The sequence below is a fragment of the Haliaeetus leucocephalus genome, unplaced genomic scaffold (genome assembly GCF_000737465.1).
Source record: "Haliaeetus leucocephalus isolate CR32 unplaced genomic scaffold, Haliaeetus_leucocephalus-4.0 Scaffold657, whole genome shotgun sequence".
NCBI lineage: Eukaryota > Metazoa > Chordata > Aves > Accipitriformes > Accipitridae > Haliaeetus > Haliaeetus leucocephalus.
In genome coordinates, this window is record NW_010973093.1 from 2,783,227 (window position 1) to 2,803,435 (window position 20,209).

Sequence of the window (20,209 nt, forward strand, 5' to 3'; positions counted from 1 at the left end):
AAAGGTAACTTTGTGCTGCAGGAGCTATGTTTTGCAGGGTGCTTTGCAATAATCTTGGTTGCCCTTTGTATCACACCATCGCATTTACCCCACTGCAGGAGACAAACAGGTTGACAAACTTATCAGTGGAAACAATGACCTCTGCTTCAAACTCCGCAAGGTATGTCATGTCCCTCTTTGCAATAGCAAATTAAACACTATACTTGGGAATCAAACGTTTACCTTGCAGTAGGAGCAAAGGCATGACTTTTTACAGATCAAAGTGTTCCCTAGAATCCTATAAAACATGTATCTGAACACATACATCTGTGTACATCAGCTCATTCTGTGCCCAGTATATGTCAAATATAGCACACAGCTGTTTTTGAAAATAGTATAAATTCCCTTTTTAGCCTATAAAAACTCTTCCGTACAGCCTGCTTTCCACTAACCTGGCCATTTCAACATTTATCAGTATCATGACTGCAAGTTTTTCTTTCCCTTCCCTTCCCTGCTATTCCAGACACAGCCTACATAGTCTATTAGTAAAACACTTAAGGACAAACACACATATTTCAGGTTTAAATCACATGACAAGGTAAGCCACATTTCAGCTTAGAAAGTGCTATCAAGAAAGCAATGAAAGAGCCCAGAAATTCTGGCTACCTTGGATCTGGTACAGCAAGAGCCACAGTGTTCCCTCAGTCACTTCTCACATGCACCCAGAAAAAGCACGAGCCTCAGGCAGAAGCTTCCCCTCCCTTCTTGATCCTAGCCAACTCATTCATCATACTTTTTCCTCCATGTCCCCCATATTTCAAAAACTGTTGGGAGAGCTCTGGTGTACTATAGCTACAGAGAAAACAGTTATTTATGCTGGAGAATGTAAGCATTCATTTTCATGAACGCAGCAACTATTCTATCACTCAAACTGCTTAGGGTGTACCTGGCTCCAATCAGATACACTAAACAGAGCTCTGCTATGGTAATAAATATACAAGTACAGCACCCAGTCAACAATATAAGTAACAAATGAATCCCTCCCAGAATTTGCCAGCAGCAGTCCTTGTACATTTACACTGAGTCACTGGATAATATCAAAATGCACAGGCCAGACTTGGGGAAAGGCAGAACAGAACTCCCTGAAAAGAGTACATGACCACCTTCCCTAAAAGCAGTTACTGAAATCTATTTTGGAGTCAGGGTGATGAGGAAGGAAAAAAAAAAAAAAAAAAAGCCAGTGAAGTAGCTAGGGTCTAAGGAACACACAACTTAAGAGAAAGGATGTACACTAGATTGTAAAGTTGCCAGCTTAATGTATCAGCAGCAGCATAAAGGACTGAGTAAAAGAACTAGAAGTGCCACAGAAAAATTTGTGTAAGATACAAGCTCTGCTGGACCAGCAAAAAAAATGCACTGTTAGGAGTCACCGCAAAGTGTGATTCAAATACAGTGACAGGAACACTCAAAGCTTGACAAAACTAAACAACTTCTCTAGCCCACTTGTCAGCATCTCTACACTGTTCGCAGTGAAAAGCGCCAAAGGCAGTAGAAGCAAACAAGGCAATACTCTTCTACAGCCAGAAAGTTTTAACAGAAATCTCACGTGCAGAACAAATAAAGGGAGAAAGCACATTATTAGCTCCTCCTCTGCTCCTTCTATGTCTCTACCTTAAGAAGTTGTAAGATTTTTGGAATAAATCTTTGATTGTGCCATTTTCTGCCAAAGTCACAACAAGGCTCAAACCAAGCATCCAGATTTAAAGGTCTCTTCTGGAATAAAGATGCATCTATTATGTGAAACAAGAAGAATTGCTTGGCAGATAGTGATTAAAGCATCAGCCTAGAAACTGTAATTGATTCTGAAGCAACGTAATTTTGACAGAGACAGTTTAGAAAGCAGCCTCCTGGCTCAGAATGCCTCCTCAGATTTGTTATTGTTGCAATCAGTAATACTTAGACATGAATTACATTTAGTTATTTCTCTCAAGAGTGTATTTTTAAATTGGCCTTGGTAGGTAAGTGAAAGTAATGAAGATAAACGCTCCCAAAAAATAGCATAAAATTATTCATTAAGGACATACGGTACTACGGTCCATGTTAAAGCACTGCCATTAATATGAACAGAAGCATTTAATAATATATTTTGTAGTAGATTGATATCCAGCAGACTGAAACATCCCCTATATTGGCATGAAATGCCAATGGAATATTGATATTCCGTAGCAGCTGTCTCATCTCACAGTGCAAGGATCAGAAATTCATAAAAATTATTGAAAAACTGTTTCTGTTCCTGTGAAACAGAAATATTCTTTAGTAAGACACGCCCTCCAGACACTCATGTTATTTCTACAGATTCTTTGATATTCTACAGAATGGAAGGCAAAACAGAGACTATTTTCAAAGTATTCTCCACTATTTTGGTGAGGTATAAACTATGTATTTTCTTTATAGAGTCAAAGTTAAAAAATAATCAAGAAAGCGTCTCATTTTTGTGATTTTTGGGGGAAGAAGTAAACACATGATCAATGAACTTCTTTAAAAAGACAACAGTATCTAAAAACAGTAGTCAAATAGAAATAAGCTTTAAGTGGTTAATATTTTAAGACAAATAAAATTACTATACTAATAAACCTATTTGGCTACTTAATACTATTTCTACCACTAGAGGGAGGTCATATTCCTTCAAAGCCAAGAAAAAAAAGACAAAAAGAGTTAAAATGTTCAAGTCAGGTACATTTTAAGTTGTGAGAAAGCACTGAAATGCATATCTAATGATTTATTTTGTCTAGTCAACAAAGAATGCTTGTTGCTAAACTTTGGCCCCACACCTTGACAGACTCATGGAACTCATTAGGTTTGTTGTCTTCGTTAAGTATATGAGCAGGTCTACAGGAAAGCTAAAAGCATCAGATGCCAAAGCTATTACATTATAGCACTATTTCATATTCTGCCTTCTTAGGGGGAAAGTATGCTCTGCTTCTCTAGCCAGAACATTAGTAATTTGAAGTCCTTGCACTTCCTGCTTTACCATTTTTAATGTTTTGCTACACTTCACTCAAAAAACCTCCAAGTTCCTAACGTAATAGTAGCATAGGATTGTCTTTATCATCTAACACAACTCTTGGATAACGTGTTAAATAGGAGTTAATGTAGAAGTGTTTTACAACCCAGCTATAATGTTCCAGCAAATAACCACAGAACTCAGATGAAGCAGCTCTCCTTGCTTGCAGGGCTGGCATCAACCCCTTATGCAGAAAGGGAAATATGTGGTGGTGCCATCATTCTGATTACATTTACACCACCAATACTGTCCTGACATTGGTAATGCAGGTAAGTTCAAAGCAGCAGATGTTATTTATCAGGTAGTCACCAACAGGTCCTTTTACTTATTTTCCTCAAGGGACCTTAATTCTCATAGAGATTACTATTTTGAGTTGCAAAATCAATTGTATGTCTGAATCCAAAGGACAATCCCCTCCCAGCCTGGATACAACAAAAAAAAATTATGAAGTTATGTTTTGTGGTTCATTCAGAAGTTATTGACAATCTTTACTGCTTTACCGATATAATGCAAAATCCTCTTCTGTGAAGATGTCTTGAATTTTGTCCCCAAAGTACCTGAAAAATGAAACAACAGTCTAAAAGAAGAGTTGCTGAATCAGACTGCCTGAGTAATACCAAGACATATTCTCACCCCCATCTGTGCTTTACCCACAATCAAAAAATGAAAAACACCACCAAAAAAATCCTACAAATGCTTTTAAGCATTATGTTCCAAAAGCATTGCTAAAAGATTTTATGTTAAAAGATTAAAGGATCAAGATACAGCAATTGTTAACGGAATTCCCCAGGCATGAAGAAAGTCCCCTCCCACGTCATGACATAAGCATGTGGATTCAAGTTTTTAGGAGTTCAGACTACTTGACTTCTTCCACTGATGACACACTAGACTATAACTGTGGAAAAAATACTATTATTTACTGGTACAAGAAGAACTCTGAGAATAAAGGTAATGGTAGCTTTCTAAGAGCCCAGTTCAACAAAAGATTGGTTTTCATGCCACAAAAAGCTCTTTAACTGGTTGTGGAAACTGTGGTGAATCTAACCAACTTCTACGGTTTGTCATTATTAACCCCAGCCCACAAGGCTTGAGAAATTTGAAAAGGCAGTAAGCACTGAAGGTATAGGATAACAAGAGAGGCAGGAAGCCACAACGCCATTTTACCTGTACAGATTAACAAAATGCTTCCCCAGTGAAAGAGCTCCAGAGTGCAAGTCCAAAATTGATGCCTGGGAAGGGAAACAAAAAAGTAGAAAAAATGAGCATGAAAAGGTTTTATCATTATTTAACTATGACCTTTAACTGTCCCAAGTTGGCTCTCATTTTCCACAGCTTTCCAAGTAAAAATATTGGATTCTAGCATTTGGGTTCACAATACTAATACTTTACAACTACAAACCTCCCTCAGTTTGATGTATAGATGCACAAAATATTAAGGTACTATGACAAAAGCATAGGACTGCTATTCCTGAGATTCAAATCTGACATGCAGAATTGCCAGAGTCTTCCTCCATGGGCTAGGGGTAAGACACTGTGTTCCTGGATTCCTTCTTGAAGACATTTCCCATCCACACAAAGATGACTAATTTTCCAATATTTGTGAAGCGCTCAAATAGCAGCACTAATATTTATCTTGCCCAACATTTGTTATTAAAACTTCTCCTTCACCATGAGGTCCTGTATACTTCTCATATTTAATATGGACATAAAAGTCTGTTTAAAAGAACAATTATAATTCTAAGGCTTACTAGAGCCAAACTTTCTTTTCCTCAATTTCTAAACCACTGTAAAAGAAAACCAAGGAGTGAAAAGTTTTTACATATGAAAAGTCAATCCATTTCTTCATCTGATTCAAGCCAAACACTTCTGTTGAGCTCCAGACCAAGCTAAAAAGATTAATACTCAGATTTGCCAGGATAGAGAGCGACCCCTCAGGACTCTAAATTATTTCTCTAAATTGAATAAAGTACACTTTTGTATGTCCCTTGCTGTCCACAAAATACATGTTTGTTTTCTATCAGTTAAACAGCATTTAAAAATACAACTGTTTAATAGCAGTCTTTTTTTTTTTTAATACTGGAAATATCAACAATTAATTAACCTGACCGGCACCAAAGTAATGACTTCTTTGACATACAATATCCAGACAAAAGCTCTCATCTTGGAATTTGGCATTTCTTGATGCACCACATACCATTCACGTTATTATAGCAAAATCCAAACAATAATAAACCACTAGGTGAGCTGCCTGGAAAGAATGATAACTTCCACCTCACTGGCAACAAGAATTTCTGGGCATGGTTGGAACAGCACTGTTTGAAGCCACTTTGTATCTTTACCCAAATGCAGACAGGCTGGTGAATGAGCAGCAGCAAATCATCAGTCCACAGCCGTGTCAGAGCTGCATTGACAGGCTAGCAATACAGCTTCGCGTTCATCCCGAGACTCAAAGCACTTTTCTCCCTCCTCCTCTGGATCATGTTGGAGGAAGACACCCATGACAGTCTCTCAGCAAAAGAAAACTGATGCAGGCTTAATTGCTCTGAGCTTCAGAGCTGAATCAGGGGAACTCCACTGAAGTCTCCATTTAAAAGGGATAGTATAATAACAACCTTCTTTTAATAAACCTACCCAAATAATTTTATTTGCCCCTTAAAAAATATATAAGCAACAAGCTATTCAAGTGGACATAGCATGAGCTTTTCAGACCTCCCCTTCCCACATTTCTCCAAAAGCTTCAGAGGACTGTTATGGAAACAAGTAATCTCACACTCACGCAAAAGCAGTTCTTGTAATAAGTTCTACTCAAGCCTGAGAAGTAGAATATTTTCATTTATTAGTTTCTGGTTCTGTACAATAATCTAAGCCACAGCTAGAAGAAGTAAAACTGCTCCCATGTAGCTTCAAAACTATGCTTGTGATCATGCTAAAATAGATTATAAGGAGAAGTAGCAGGACACATCTGAAAAGATGAATTTAATTTAAAAACAAATTGCCTTTCAAATACTTTCAACATGCTTTCCAAATATATACATTTCTTCTCACTCCTCAAGCTCCAGATGATTACAGTTGGGAATATCCAAAATAACCAAATGAATCAATAAAAGCCAACCCCAAGAACACTAGGTATTCATAGCTGAAAAGATAATAGCTATGATATAAAGCCTAGAAGTGCCAGAGAAAGAAGAATGAAAAGGGAATCTGAAAAAGCAGGAATATTCTTCGGGGTTGTTTCAGACAGAGGAAAACAACTGAATGCCAAACATAGCGAGGGACTTGATTACACATGAGCACGGAGCTATTGGTTTAACAGCTACCTTGGAAAGAAACTGAAACACATTTATTTTGGCCTCTGCCATTTCAGAACACTAAACATTTCCAGCATCATTTCCTACACCGAGGAGAATACCTTGGTGGAAGCCTGTGTCAACACTGTTACTTTAAGTTCAGCTATCTCATCAAGGGTCAGCCTGCAATTCAGGTCAGCGTTCCCAGGCTGAAAGCTCTACAAAGTTTATCTAAAGATGGCAGAAGACTGCAAACGTGCATACCTACACACCTATTTCCAAGAGATTGTTTTACAGAACTACCCCAATGTCCTGGTTTATGGAACTTCTACAGAAAAGAAATTGAACTTCCTTTAAAAAAAAGCACAAATGTATGTTCTTTTGGACCTTCAGTATTGTTAGTCCCACATTCTCCACCCTCTCACTGCTAAAAGGATTCAAAATGAACATGCAAGTAACCACCACTTCTCAGAAAATGGCAAAAAGGATCAATGTCCCCATCTCGCAAAGCATGACAGGTCCCGCCTTTCATCCTCACTAAAAGGGATTGCCAACCATTAAATATATATTGACTTCTACAGCAATTCCTCCACCCCTTAAAAAGTTTTAAGTGATACTTTTAAAGAAAACACTGCCCAAAAGAGAAAAAAAACTTACTTCTACTTGCCTACAGAGGAGCTGGTAGCACTCAAACCCTTCCCCACTCCTCCTGTGAGAATGCTCACACACTCGAGCTCCGAAGAGGGAAGTGCAATGGAGGTTGTACATGGCCACTAATCCCTGGGCAGCATCAAACTTGCTGTCACTGCAGGCAGTCTTACACAGACTCTCAAAACAATACCACCTTTAAGTACCCTTCCCTACTTGAATCTCAAGAGTAGACAGACAAGGGTTACATTCTTAGGGTAATGCCTCTTAAAAGTTACACTGATTAATTATGAGGCACAAGCGTAACCAATCTAATTTATACATCATTCAGATTGCTAGAGGTACAGGTTATTATTACTGTGGAAATTATTTAATTTCCAGTAATGGAATTTGGTGATATTTGACTATGGAGTCCAGTACAAGCTTACACTAGATACAGATTAGACACAACCAGTTCCTCTCCAGCTTCCTAGAGTTAAGTCCAGATAATCCCACCAACACACAGCTGTACGTAAAGTGAAGGACACACTGCCAAGTATGTCTTTCACTCCTCACAAGTATGTGTTTCCTAAGGGCTATCAGGAGGCTAACTAGGAAGGAAGAAAACTACGCAGCCTGCAGTAGAGGAATGAGATAGGCCAAGTATTATACAGAGGCTTTATCTTCTCCATGGAAAACGCAGAGCTGACAGCATTTCGAGGACTTCAGACTTTGGTTGGGAAGGCTGAAAGCAAAATAAGGAGGGATATGGTCTCCAGAATGACCATTCTATGCATGGGTCAGGGGGCCGACATCAGAAACCCTTATTTGGCATCACAGCTACACAGGTTGTTTGCTTCTCCCAGTGATTAAGAAATTTAATTTTCCCCTGCAAGAGGGAGGTCTAGGTGGCTACTCCTGCCAGTTTCACTGCAACACAGGAAACAGACTGCACCAAGAGATTTCTCTTCTGGGGCTTCTAAATAAATGCCAATAGATCCAACAGTAAATGAGTCGTTTCATTTACACTAGAGAGATGTTATGACGGCAGCACCTACAAAGACGTGAATGAATGAGTCATGACTGAACTGGTAATGCAAGCAGAGGTAGCGTGTAAGAAAATATTAGGTAGGGAAGAAAGGGAAATGTCATTATGTTAATAAAGAAGAAAAACCTAAGCTGAGGCAATCATCAAGAGAACTAATGCAATTCACATTCTGTGAATAAGGGACAGAGTATAAAACTGTTTTACAGAGACATACAAGGGAAAACAGTATACTGGTGGAGAAGATGCTCCTGTGTGGATTCTGTTGAAAGTTAGACTAGAAGATCACAATGGCCTCTTCTAGCCTCACTGTGTGTGTGCATAAATAAGTCTAGGAAAAATTACAAAGGAAGATTAGAAAGAAACCTCAGCATGACAACTGGGCATGACTCAGATTTCCATAATTCAGATATTTGCCAGGACTTTCTCCACACAAAAGGATGGAAAGGGAAACAAGTTTTTGTGCTATACTTCAGTACTACACGGAAGCAGAAAGGGCAGCAAACAAAGGGAGGAAAGAATGAACAGAGTCACAAACTGCAATTTTAGGTCTTCAAATTAATAAGTTGTATCCAGACACATAGACATAAATCCACTTCTGTGAACTCAAAGTATAAGAAGTATGACAGAAAAAAAAAAAAATCAGACACACTGCTTAAAAAGGGGTTAAGAGGAAATCAGAGAGAATGAAAATGTAGTCTGCAACCCAGTAGAAATCTGAAGAAGTTTTATTTGGAATAGTAGAGAGATCAAAGTGGCTGAAGAAAGAATTAAAAATAAATAACTCTTGTTTCTGTTTAATTAAGGAATTTTTAAGGAAAAAATTGGTCTTAGCACAACAGACATAATTGGACAGAATTATCCAAATACTCTAAAGCCTAAGAAATTTAAAGCAACAAGCCACACCTTATCCAAGAAGCTTGAAGCTTAAGAGGCATACAGGCAAAGTACCTAGATGAAGTAAGACTTGAAACATTTTGTATGTTAGGTAGGTAAGAGATTTGGAAAGATAAAAGGCTTAAGGGAAGACATTGGGAAAAGATTCACTCCATGACATGGGGAATACAAACATGCACATCGAAAAAGAAAGGAAAACAGCATAACAGGGGAGAAAGAGGCATAAAAGAAACTAGGTAAAGAGACTGTATTTAAAAGCTTCTCCTAAACACGATCTCCTAGAAACACTGGTCAGCTCTTGTTTTTAGCATCTTTCAGTGTTTATCCACTATTTTGGATAAGGCCTCAATGCAATACCACACAACTTTCTTCTTGTACCTTTCCCTAAGGAGTAACAGCATGCAATAACTTTCTCACATTTACAGATCATGAGAAATGTGAGAAGGCTTGTATCAAAGCCCAGACCGCTCAATGGACATCAGATTTCTTAACAGACTTATTTTATTGTGGCAACAGAATCTTCTCCCCCCATACCTTTCAAAAAAACTCACAATGATGCTTCCAAAATGATGCAGATGATGGACTTATACTTGTCTGATACTCTGGCTTCTTGTCCAAGTAAGTCGGGTCAGGACCCCTGCCCAGCTCAGTGCATTGGGCAGCAAATTCACCCCCCCTCATGTCTCTTCCAAGCTTTCTCTGCCTCAGTTTCCCCAGTTCCCTGACCCCCAGCTGGACATTAGCTTTTTGTGGTCCACATCCATGAAGCTGTCTGTGTGATACACTACCCTTCTAATGCCTCTTTGTGGAAATCTAATGAAAAATCACCTGGAGATCCCAAAAGAACAGGATAGGAAACCCACTTGACAGCACTAATGACAGAAGCTAAGCCAGAGGTCCCAAAAGGCAGAGTAATCTAGGCAAAGTGGCAAATCATGCAATCGCATAACTGAAAAAAAATCCAAGGGATCCTGACAGAACTGAACAGAGAATCTTAAATCTTTTAAATATATTAACCAGTGCTGCCCATCTGAAACAAGTTTCTTGGGTTATATTTTTATTGTCCTTGTGATTGTTGAGAAAGACCTGCAAAAAAGTCTTACTTTTTCATTGAAACCTTTCTCCTTTTCTGCTAATATATGCCCTAATTCAGCAGAGGCTTAAAGAAGTGGCTGTGTTTAGAAATACTCAAGAAACAGTTTCTATTCAGACACAAAAATATCCTGAGAACAAAGACAGGAGAAAGAAATTAAAATAAACATGCTTGTAGAAGAGAAGTGTGTTTGTTTTCATTTTTAAAGGTCTACTTAGAGACATTACATGGCATTTTTTGTCACTACACAAAACAATCTTTACACGATGCTGTGAACCACTGTAATTTAGTTTCAGAAGTCAAACCTGTGCAGTTCTGCTATAGTAACTGTTTCCAGATGTAGAAGACAAAAGCAGTTCAAAAGAGGTGCTAGAAATAACTAAACTGAGTAATAGGAAATGTCAGCTGTATTGCAGAAGTTATGAATTACACTGCTAGCAGTATTAATGGGAGATAAAATAACTTTGCAAACAAATGTTCTTCCAAGTGTGAATGGAAGGAAAAACTCTCCATCTCCTCTCCTCAAGCCCCAAAAATGCATTTATAATCTTGCCTTGGCAGTAAAAGAATGTAAAAAGTAACAGGACACTGCTCACCCCTCCATCAGATCCTCCCAAGGACAGTCCCCTCTCTGCTATTCTGCAGGCAAAACAATAACCTCAGATGAGAACTGAAGTCTAATTACTTTGTCCTTTAAGTCATTATTTACAACATACAACTGTTCAGTAAGTGGTATTTGACGCATCAAATATAACCCGATTGAGTTAATAGGAGCTGCCATTTACTTGAAACTGAATCTTGCAGCCTGTCATGAAAATAAAGTACCTATGTTGCAGAACATTTCTGAGCTTGTAGCCCCCTTCCATAAATCCCCAAAACACCCCCAAACACATTGTCTTTCAAATACATTCTGGTCAAGTAAGATTAAACATAAAAAAACCCAAACCAGATCTTGATTCTTAGTGGCAGTACAAATAAACCTGTACAATGTAGAAACGCTGCATCAAAACCAGAAGCCCTGCTGAATTTGAAATGCCAGAGTGGCTGGCCTGACTAGTGAACAAAGCACTCATACCAGCTGCCTATGGCTTCGAGCATTACAGTGATATTCCCCACCGACACGATTATCAAGTGCAAATCACACTCAAAGAAGCTGATAACTTTTCTAACTGCGTAATTGGACAGTGTCCCCTACTATTTGATTAAAACTCACCACTTAGTGTTCACAGAGGACTACAGTGTCAGCAGTACCTCATGATTACCCAGAAATAGACTCAGCTGAAAGAAGGTATATGTTGTTTTGTTCTGTTTTAAAGGCCAAATGGAACAGAAGGCCAAGTGAAAATCCTTTAAAACTCATTTAATTAATTTTCCTTTTTTTTTTCCCCCCACAACCCTCATGCCCCACAGAGCGAGGTAGACTCTGTATAAAAGAACTGCCTCTACTACAGCAAAAATGAAAAAAGTTTTTTAAAAAAGTTTAGTGTTTTAAAGTTTAACCCATCCTCCTTCAGCTAATGAGCTTTGTGCTACACCTTAAACATTGGCACACTGTCATTAAAGTGCTCATAAATTTTAAGAGCTAAAAGAAAAATTACCTACGGATTCTTTCAGCTTCTTCCCTTGTGATTACTGCATCAGTCACACCTCTTCCACACTTTCTAGGAGTGCACCCTGGAACACAAAGAGAAAGAGAAAGTATCATCTTCCAAAAAAGGCTCGAAACAAATCTTTATTAATATTCTTCTACTCCCCTTTCAGATTCACAACATTCAGAAGGGATATCAGCAATCTCAGAATATTTTAGATGACTTAAACTACAAGAAAGTTACATCCCCATTTTGGTATGTTTTGCACTGCAATCAGAGAGAAGACAAGCCAGCCAATGTCACTGTTGTTTCTGCACAGATTCAAGTCTGCAGGACTCATCTAAGGTACATCACTTTCCCTGCTATGGCTGGTTCCCCTGAATTACATCAACTAAGCTGACAAGTTATTTCCTGCTATGTCCATAGTGCAATTCAACAGAATGGACATGATTTAGAAGAAATGAATCTCAGCCCCCAAAGCAGCCTCTAGAGATGTGGCTGTCACACATGACCCAGAGTCTCCAGCATTTACGTTAAGCAAGACACACAGTAATACCATGACTTTAAAAACAAGCTACTTTTCCGGTTGATCTGAAAATAATTCTTAAGTTTGTTACAAGTCCTTACAAGTTTGTTACAGACTTTGGGATTAAAGTTGCCTTACTGATGTTCCTCTGCACATCTCCCACTTCAAGCTAGAGAAGGTGGCCTTTGTTTAGTAAGGCAATATTGGACGCATATCTATCTCAATGTACATGCAGCAACACAGATCCAATGATTTTTTTCCCCCCTTCTTCCCAAGTGCAGTAGTGAAAACAAAAGTTTTATGTTTATATAACTGGTCTCTGAAAGGAAGACGATCTTAGATGTTTTCATTTCACACAATTTATTCTAGCCTTCAGACAGGCAGAGCAAGAACTGGAAAGCTCAACAATACCACATGGATCCTTCCATCTCAGGCTGACAGTTCCAAAAATCAGCCAAGATCTCTAGCAACTAAGCCCCCTTAGTATGACGTGTCCATATACAAAATGTTTTCTATTACAGTCCAAGTAAGCCTTCAACTCAGACAAAGGTCCAGTACATACCACTCTTGGGTACAATACACAACATGAAAAGAGTTCTGTCCCAAAACCAGTCTCAACAGGATAAAGAAACTCAATTGTCCTGGAGAAAAATGAGATGCAGAAGACAAGACATGCTTGGATACAGACTGCAGCAGACATAACACCAGAACACCACCATGTTAATAACAGAAAAGAGACTGCCACTCAGACAGGAGTGAAATCACTACTTGACAAAAGAAAAACTGAAAAAATTAGTTAGAACACAAACAGTTCAAGCCATGAAGATACTCCTAATAACAAGGGCTCCTGAATAGGTATAGGATCTTTAGGCAATATCAATACATGCTAATTCATGTATTAACACAAAAAACTGAATTTAACTTATGTTTCAGTATTCAACCCAAATAATGCAGTTTCTTAACAGAGATTCCTGTAGTCAAGCACTAAGAACCATTATATCTGTCAACTGGAAGTCACTGGAAAAGCAACAGTAACATAAAAAAAGCAGTGAATTTGAACATTCCAACCATACTGCCAAGAGAATAAAAGCAGCATAGTTCAGATTTGCTCAACCCCTTCTCCCCCAAACATGAGTCAAAAGGAAGCAAATAACATGCTGTATGGGGTGTCTATACAAACATACTTTGAAGGGCAGCTATTTATATGAGGCTTTGCACAGAAGTGCCTTGAAGCACACAGCTTGGATGTATATAATAAAAAAGTCTCTTAAAATTCATTGCTAAGAAATCTAATATTAAATTTTAAAAACTCATGGAAAAAAAGCCAGCAGTAAGAGTTCCAGGTGAAGAATATATGAAAGTTCTTATGAAATTAGAAGTTTGGTCCACAACAGTCTTCAGGCAAGAAGAAGAAATAAGATGAATTCTGAGCCACCAGAGACCTTCGGATGTCACACTTGGCACTTTACTGAGGAAGATCCATATATAGATCTTCTATATCTATCCCATAGAAAAGTTGGGATGAATGTATTTTCTGACATCTGTCAATACACTTCCTGTTACTGAACTGAGCTCCTCTTCAAGGATTATTTGCTCATCAGAACACAAGGAGGGGTGGGGAACTCCTGGAAATAAATCAATCAATTCACCCATGCAAGTCAAAAGCATCAGTCTGCTCTGATCAAAAGCAACTAATGATAACAATGACCACAGACTGACAGAAAGAGAAATTTTGCAACAGCACGAGTGCTTTGTAGGAACTTCCACTCCATCTTATTGGATATACCCTGATATAGCCCTCGAATTACACCAGCATTTCAAGAAGAGAAAGAAGCAATGACAAAGAGATGTGTGGGTGAATAGGCCGAGTACTGACAACAACATACCAAATTATACACACTGTTTCCTTGCTTGGGAAAAGAAAAGTCCCTTGTTTGACATATGTTTAAATTGAAGTCAAAGGCACCCACACCAAGCAGACTGTTTAAACACAGATCAAGGTCAGGAAACGAACTGGATTACAATCAAGATAATTCATTGTGTTTTCTGGCTACCCTGCAACAGTAACTGAAGTCAGCTGAAGATTCAGATTCCAGGAAGCGCACATTAAGTTATTTGAAGATGACCTAGGAAACTAGCAGTCTACAATAATGCTAGAGATTACATTCTTAAGCTTTCATTTATCAATGCCAGCACAGAACCCAGAAGTGCGACAAGAATGAACCACAACCACTGCTCTCCCAGCTCACTTTTCTCCTCTTGACCCTGTGAGCTACAGAGATGAGCAGAATCAAAACATACCATTCATCAGAAACCATAGTGCCTTGATATAAAAAAAACCACCATCAAAATTAAAAATTCTGTCAGCAACCCAAAGGTGCTTTGCATATTAAAGAACAAGATTTTGCAATACAGTAGCAGCCCCAAAGGTACAGAATTCAAACCAACAAAAACCCACAAGGGCTTTATAGGCTGAAAGTTGTTCCAAGTTACAAATTTGGGAGGGGAAGGAGTGGAGAGAGGGGGAGCTTCTGTGCCATGGTTCAGGCACATTGTAAATATGCCCTCTGCAACCAGAAAGGCTAGATGCAGTTTCTGTGGAAATCTTTGCATTTTTTCAATCTCAATTCCAGGAACCAACAGTTTGCAAGTTAACCACAAATCTTGCAATAAAAATGCAAGTATTGGAAATGCTATATTCCTTTGGAGCATACGATCTAGCAGTTCTGAAAAGCAACAAGTAGTAGCCAGCAAACAATGCAAACTATTTCTTGTCTGCCCTAACAAAAACATACGCATTTTATATTGCCTTAAAGGCTCCATTATACATTCAGCAGTGGCAGAATAAAATCAGTTACTCACTTTTGAATGCCAGGCTGAAGAGCATCGCAGAAGCCAACTGACAGGGATGAGACTTCTCTGCCTCCAGGCTAGCAAACACTCACCCAAAGAGCGAGACAGATGGCTGAGGCGGTAACAGTTTCCAGCACCCAATTTTTCAGATGCATGTAAAAAAACAGCCAAAGAACCAACAACTTGGGTTCCCAGAAAGGAAAAAAACCCTACCGAACATTTCACTAGTAACCATAAGATCCACTCAAAGATTTGCAGAACAATAATCAATCACAAATCACATAACATACTCCACACTGTACCCAATGTTCTGTTCATCTGGGTACAGATGTCAACAATGTTATGAAACACAAGTTTGGAGATTGGCAGTACTCTTTTTTTATAGTCCTGTTAAAAAACAAGATTAAAAAAGGCTCAAGTAACAGGCTGATAGAAAAGTGAGATTTTGAGTTTGGAGAAAGCTGAACACAGAAAAACAAGGAAGCCGTCTTGGCTAATAGAGACAAGAAAAGGGGAATGACTTTCCTTCTGCCATTGAAAAGGTCTCTTTAATGCTTGAAAGGCAAAGAAAATTGTCTTAGACATGAGGGAAAGCCAATGTTCAAGGAGAAGTGGTGAGAACGTGTAAATTCAAAGGAGAATTTCAATACTCCAGGACAAAACTGTCTAGAGTTTTCCTTGTATGACATTCTGCAAAAAGGATGCTAGCAAAGACTTCTGATTTCAGAAGAGATTTGTGCCCTCTGTTTCCAGCTGCAAACAACTGGATAGATCTTACCCTTTTGGAAAGGTTGGTACTGGAGAGTCCAGATTTGGCAAAACTACAGGGTTACCTAGGACAATTGTTACATGTCTAGGGTCTCTGGCAAAGACAGTGCTAGAAGCAGGAGGTGTTCTGAAGGCAACAGCAGAAGCTTTTCCAAACTGAGAAGAAAAACAAGAAAAAGACAGTCCAGTATAAAGTCAGTCAGGTACCAACTGTAAGGCACAAACACTGGATGAATGCTAAGGAAAAATCAGAACAGTCTGTTTGAAAACAATTTTAGCATTAAGAAATGTGTCATCTTCGTCTAAGAGACCATGGTACATGGGAGCACTGAAGTGTCAAAAGCATACTTGGAGAATCTGCACTCAGGAGAAAATTAGTTTAGTGTTACAAAAGTACCCAGTAGCTTCCACAAATTTGTGCAAAATCATTCACTTAACTAATAAGGCACTCAGCTTTGGATCTTAAGAGTTGTATTTTTTTCAATCAAGGTAAAGGAAGAGCATACCAAAACATGCAAAAACACAAGTACTCCCTATGGCCCCTGCTCCTTATTCAGTACACAGAAAACACAATGTAACACAGGGGTCCAAGTGCCTAAACTGCAGCTTTGTCTCCTACTTAAAGCGGCACTTGGCCAAGAACTGTATGCTGCCAAGACCAGGATAACTCACGTGAGAAAAAAGCCCCATCATGATGCTCCCTTTATACAATCCATCTCAACGCAGGACAAAAGGAGGCAAAGATTTATTGGATACCACCCCCATAACCACACCAGCAGCCTAGGTGCTTTTCCTCCACTGCTCACAGACTTCTCTGCTTTCCACATCCACTGATCTAGTCTCTGGAAAAGCATCTTCAAGCTGTCTCCTGGGCAGTGATCATGGATGCTTTGTACACTGACACAATATGTCAACACACATAAGAGAGTATGCAGGAGTTTCATCAGATACACTAGTAGCCATGGTAGTTTTAAGTAGTTAACCATGTCTCAAGACAGCAGAAATAGCCAAGATCTGGCCACAAGGCTCAGAATGCAGATGAGACTGTGCTCACAGAACACCCCATCTTCTGCAAATATAATAAGTTAAGTGCTTGGCCTCTGAAAAATAACACGTTTTATTTCTGTATGAAGCAGGTTTACTGGCAGGCAGTGCTATGGAAATAAAACCACTGCTCTGTGACACCAACTACCATACCATTTGAAACAAACTAGAAGCTCAGTTGCACTAGTTCAGTTTGAAGCACAGACAGGTGCATAAAAAAAGAAAACTCTCATCTTAGCAGTGGAAACTTCACGGCTGAGCATCAGACACCAAGTCATGATAGGAATGTACCTCCTTGTGACACAGAGCCAGCAGCTGTGGATGTCAAGCCAGAGTAAAGACAGAGAATGAAAAGCTACTGAGTGATAGAAAGCTATTTACAACAAAGCGACTAAAGCTCCGGAGCCGAATCCAGTTTGGCAGAGAACCATAATCCACATTTACTGCCTCGCTAAGCTATCAGTAACACACAGGTGGAACAAAGAGCTCAGCTTTGACGGGACAGCAAGGCTCAGCAGCTCACCACCACCCTCTGGCGGGCACCGAGCAGGAGACGAGAGAGAAAAAACGAGAGCAAAGTTCATTATCCCAGCTCGACTTCAATTAACCACTTAACAAAACAGATGTTCACACATTTCTAATACCACTGATCACTTTCTGAAAGCACAGTACAGGGAACACGTGTAAAAACATCTGCTAAAACCCCAAATCAATCACATAAGTTAAGAAGCAGCAGCAAGCAAACATCTAATTAGAAAGCCAGAATACAAACTTGCACAAGATGACTCCCCTTCGTTCCTCCTGGGTTGATGCCAACCACGTCAATCATTCTCATACAAAGCCAAGAGAGGTGACACTTCACCCTGCAGTTAGCATTTGCAGAGCTTTCTCCCCATGACATCACAAGTATAGAGAACACATTCATTCCTCTTCCCAGGCAGAGATATCCTTTAAGAGATACCCTTCCTGCCTTCTTTATGATGGAAAGAATAACTGATGGGCTTGCCAAGACCACAAGTCTCCAGCTCAGAAAACTCTTCCTGCAAACCAGGGAAGGGAAAAAACAAGGTTTTGTTGGTTTGGGGGGTTTCTTTTGACAAGCCAAAGCCCCAGTAGCAGAACAGACAGTTTTAGCCTTAGTTCAGTCATAACTACCAAATCTGTGGCAACACAGGCTGCAACAGTTTTCTCTGGCCTTGGCACTATGCAAATAAAGCCAGCAGCAGTTTCTTCTTATAGTAACTATGAAAAGTTAAAACAGAACATGTGTTTTCATATGCTTAGTCAAAAAAATCCCCCCTACTGAGGAAGTTTTCTTGCTGGTAGCTTCCTGACAGCAGTTTTCTTTGCCTCAATAACAATTGGGATGAACCCTCCAAAACCCTATAAGGCAAGAAGCTACAATAGCAGCACTGAGGAAAAACTATCTGACCACAGACTACACAAACATTTGTTTTACGTTACAAACCTTTCAACCAACAGCACCAGGACCAGCCACCTGAAGAGGACAGGGGAAATTACCTCCACATCTTTGGGGCACCACATCCAGGCTGCAGTTTGACACACTTTTTACCAGAACTGGTACTGGAAGAAAGTTAGAAATCATAGAACAGCCCAGGTTGAAAAGTGCCTCAAAAGATCACCTGGTCCAGCCTTTCATGGGAAAGGGAACCTAGATGAGATCATCTAGCACCCTGCCTAATCACATCTTGAAATCATTCAGTCGTGGGGACTCTACTACATCACCGGGGAGGTTGTTCCAGTGATAGACTGTTCTCTCTGTAAAAAAATTTTCTTATGTCAAGATGAAACCTTGCCCAGTACAACTTGTACCCATTGCTTGTTGTCTTCTCCATGTGGCTTCTTGTAAAGGGAGAGCCTCCATCCACCTCATAGCTGCCCCTTAATATTGGACTACTGTAACATGGTCCCCCTGAACCTTCTCTTCTCCAGGGAAGAGACCCAGCTCCTTCAGTCTTTCCTTATAGGACAGGTTCTCCAGCCCTTTGATCATCTTTGTTCTTTCTCAATTCCAAGCAGCTTCTTCCAGCCTCCACACTCTGTCTCCAGCTTTGTGTCAGCAACTGTTTTGTCAGCCACCTAATGAACCAGATAAGACAACTGATTTGGCTAAAAACTAACTCGGAAATACTATTCTTTTTAGATGGAATAGCTCATCAGTCAACACACACCTAGACATACAGGTAAGCCAACAAAAAGTAAGAGCACAGCTGCTTTCTGACAGCAGTACCAACCCAAAACATTCATCAAGATACACTACGCAAATCTAAAAGAGAACATCAGCATAGCTCATCCACGCAAACTGCAAGTCAGACTCTCACTCCTGTTCATCAGAGAAGATAAAAATCTTCCATTTCTCTAGAAGATCCAACATCAACACTCCAAAGAAATAAGTGCAAATATCAGTTTGACAGAAAACAGGCTCAGCTGAAAGACATAAAGACAGAGGAGTGCTTTGCAGGCAGCATCAAAAGCTGCTGGCACACACACATCTCAAAACAAGTGTATCAGAAACTGGCATTTGTGCCGTCACCGCAAGCTAGCGGCACAGACAAGATCCTAAAGCAGTTCCATTCCATACCCTGTAGGGTATTTACCAGCAACAAACTCGCCCACAAGGCTATGGCAGGAATCAACAGAGTAGGAAAGACACTATAAACAGATTTAGCAAAAGGTTTATTTCATATGGCCTAAGCAAAGCAGTTTCAGAAGAGCATTATGCTGGGATGACAAAAAAGCCTCTCAGAAGCAATGATTTCCAGGCTGACCCAAGAGGCACGAACATTTGTGGATTTAAACAATACACACAGTGACCAGGCATTTGCTGGAAACGCAGGAGTTTTGCGGTACAAATTTGGTTTAACAGACTTGGACAGCAGTCAGCCTGCTGTGGTCCTCTGAAGACCGCTTCATCCCACTTTGCACAATCCCACCCAAATACCTTCAAATCTTTTGTGGCTGTTGTAGTCCTCAGAGCAGGGGATCTCAACGAACTTGTCCTGCAGGTTCTCGCTGTGATGAGCCAGCACCTCCGTGACCCCGTCCTCGGCCCTCAGGTAGCTCCAGCTCAGGAGGCCACCGGCGGCAGCGGAGGAGAGGAGGACCGCTGCCTTCAGCCACCTCCACCGTGACTCTTGCTGGCCTCGGCTCTTCTTGGCACTACGGAGGGAGCACAGCGACAGTCCCACGCGAGACAACGACGCGCTCCCGAGCCGGTGCGGAGCGGACTTAAGCCCCTGCCCGACACCGGGGAGACCCGGTCAAGGGCCGGTACCCCGACCGACCCCTCGTTTGGGGTACGCGCGCACATATTTACAAGCACCCGCAGCACTCATTCCTCCTTCACGCCCGGAGGTTACAGGCCGCCTTCCCACAGGAGCTCCCGGAGGAACCGGCGGCCCTGCCGCAGGCCGCTC

At 40.2% G+C, this 20,209-nt stretch overlaps 1 protein-coding gene across 1 annotated transcript in view; it reads right to left on the reverse strand.

The window, feature by feature from the left end:
• OGFOD3 (2-oxoglutarate and iron-dependent oxygenase domain containing 3) overlaps window positions 1-20,209 on the reverse strand; it is a 46,903-nt gene that overhangs the window by 26,157 nt on the left and 537 nt on the right. The window contains exons 2-6 of the mRNA XM_010579485.1: window positions 19,735-20,055; window positions 11,591-11,666; window positions 10,589-10,631; window positions 4,208-4,272; window positions 3,544-3,600 (exon numbers count right to left, since the gene is read on the reverse strand). Of these exons, the coding sequence (XP_010577787.1) occupies window positions 3,544-3,600; window positions 4,208-4,272; window positions 10,589-10,631; window positions 11,591-11,666; window positions 19,735-20,055 (562 nt within the window). The remainder of the gene's footprint in view (window positions 1-3,543; window positions 3,601-4,207; window positions 4,273-10,588; window positions 10,632-11,590; window positions 11,667-19,734; window positions 20,056-20,209) is intronic.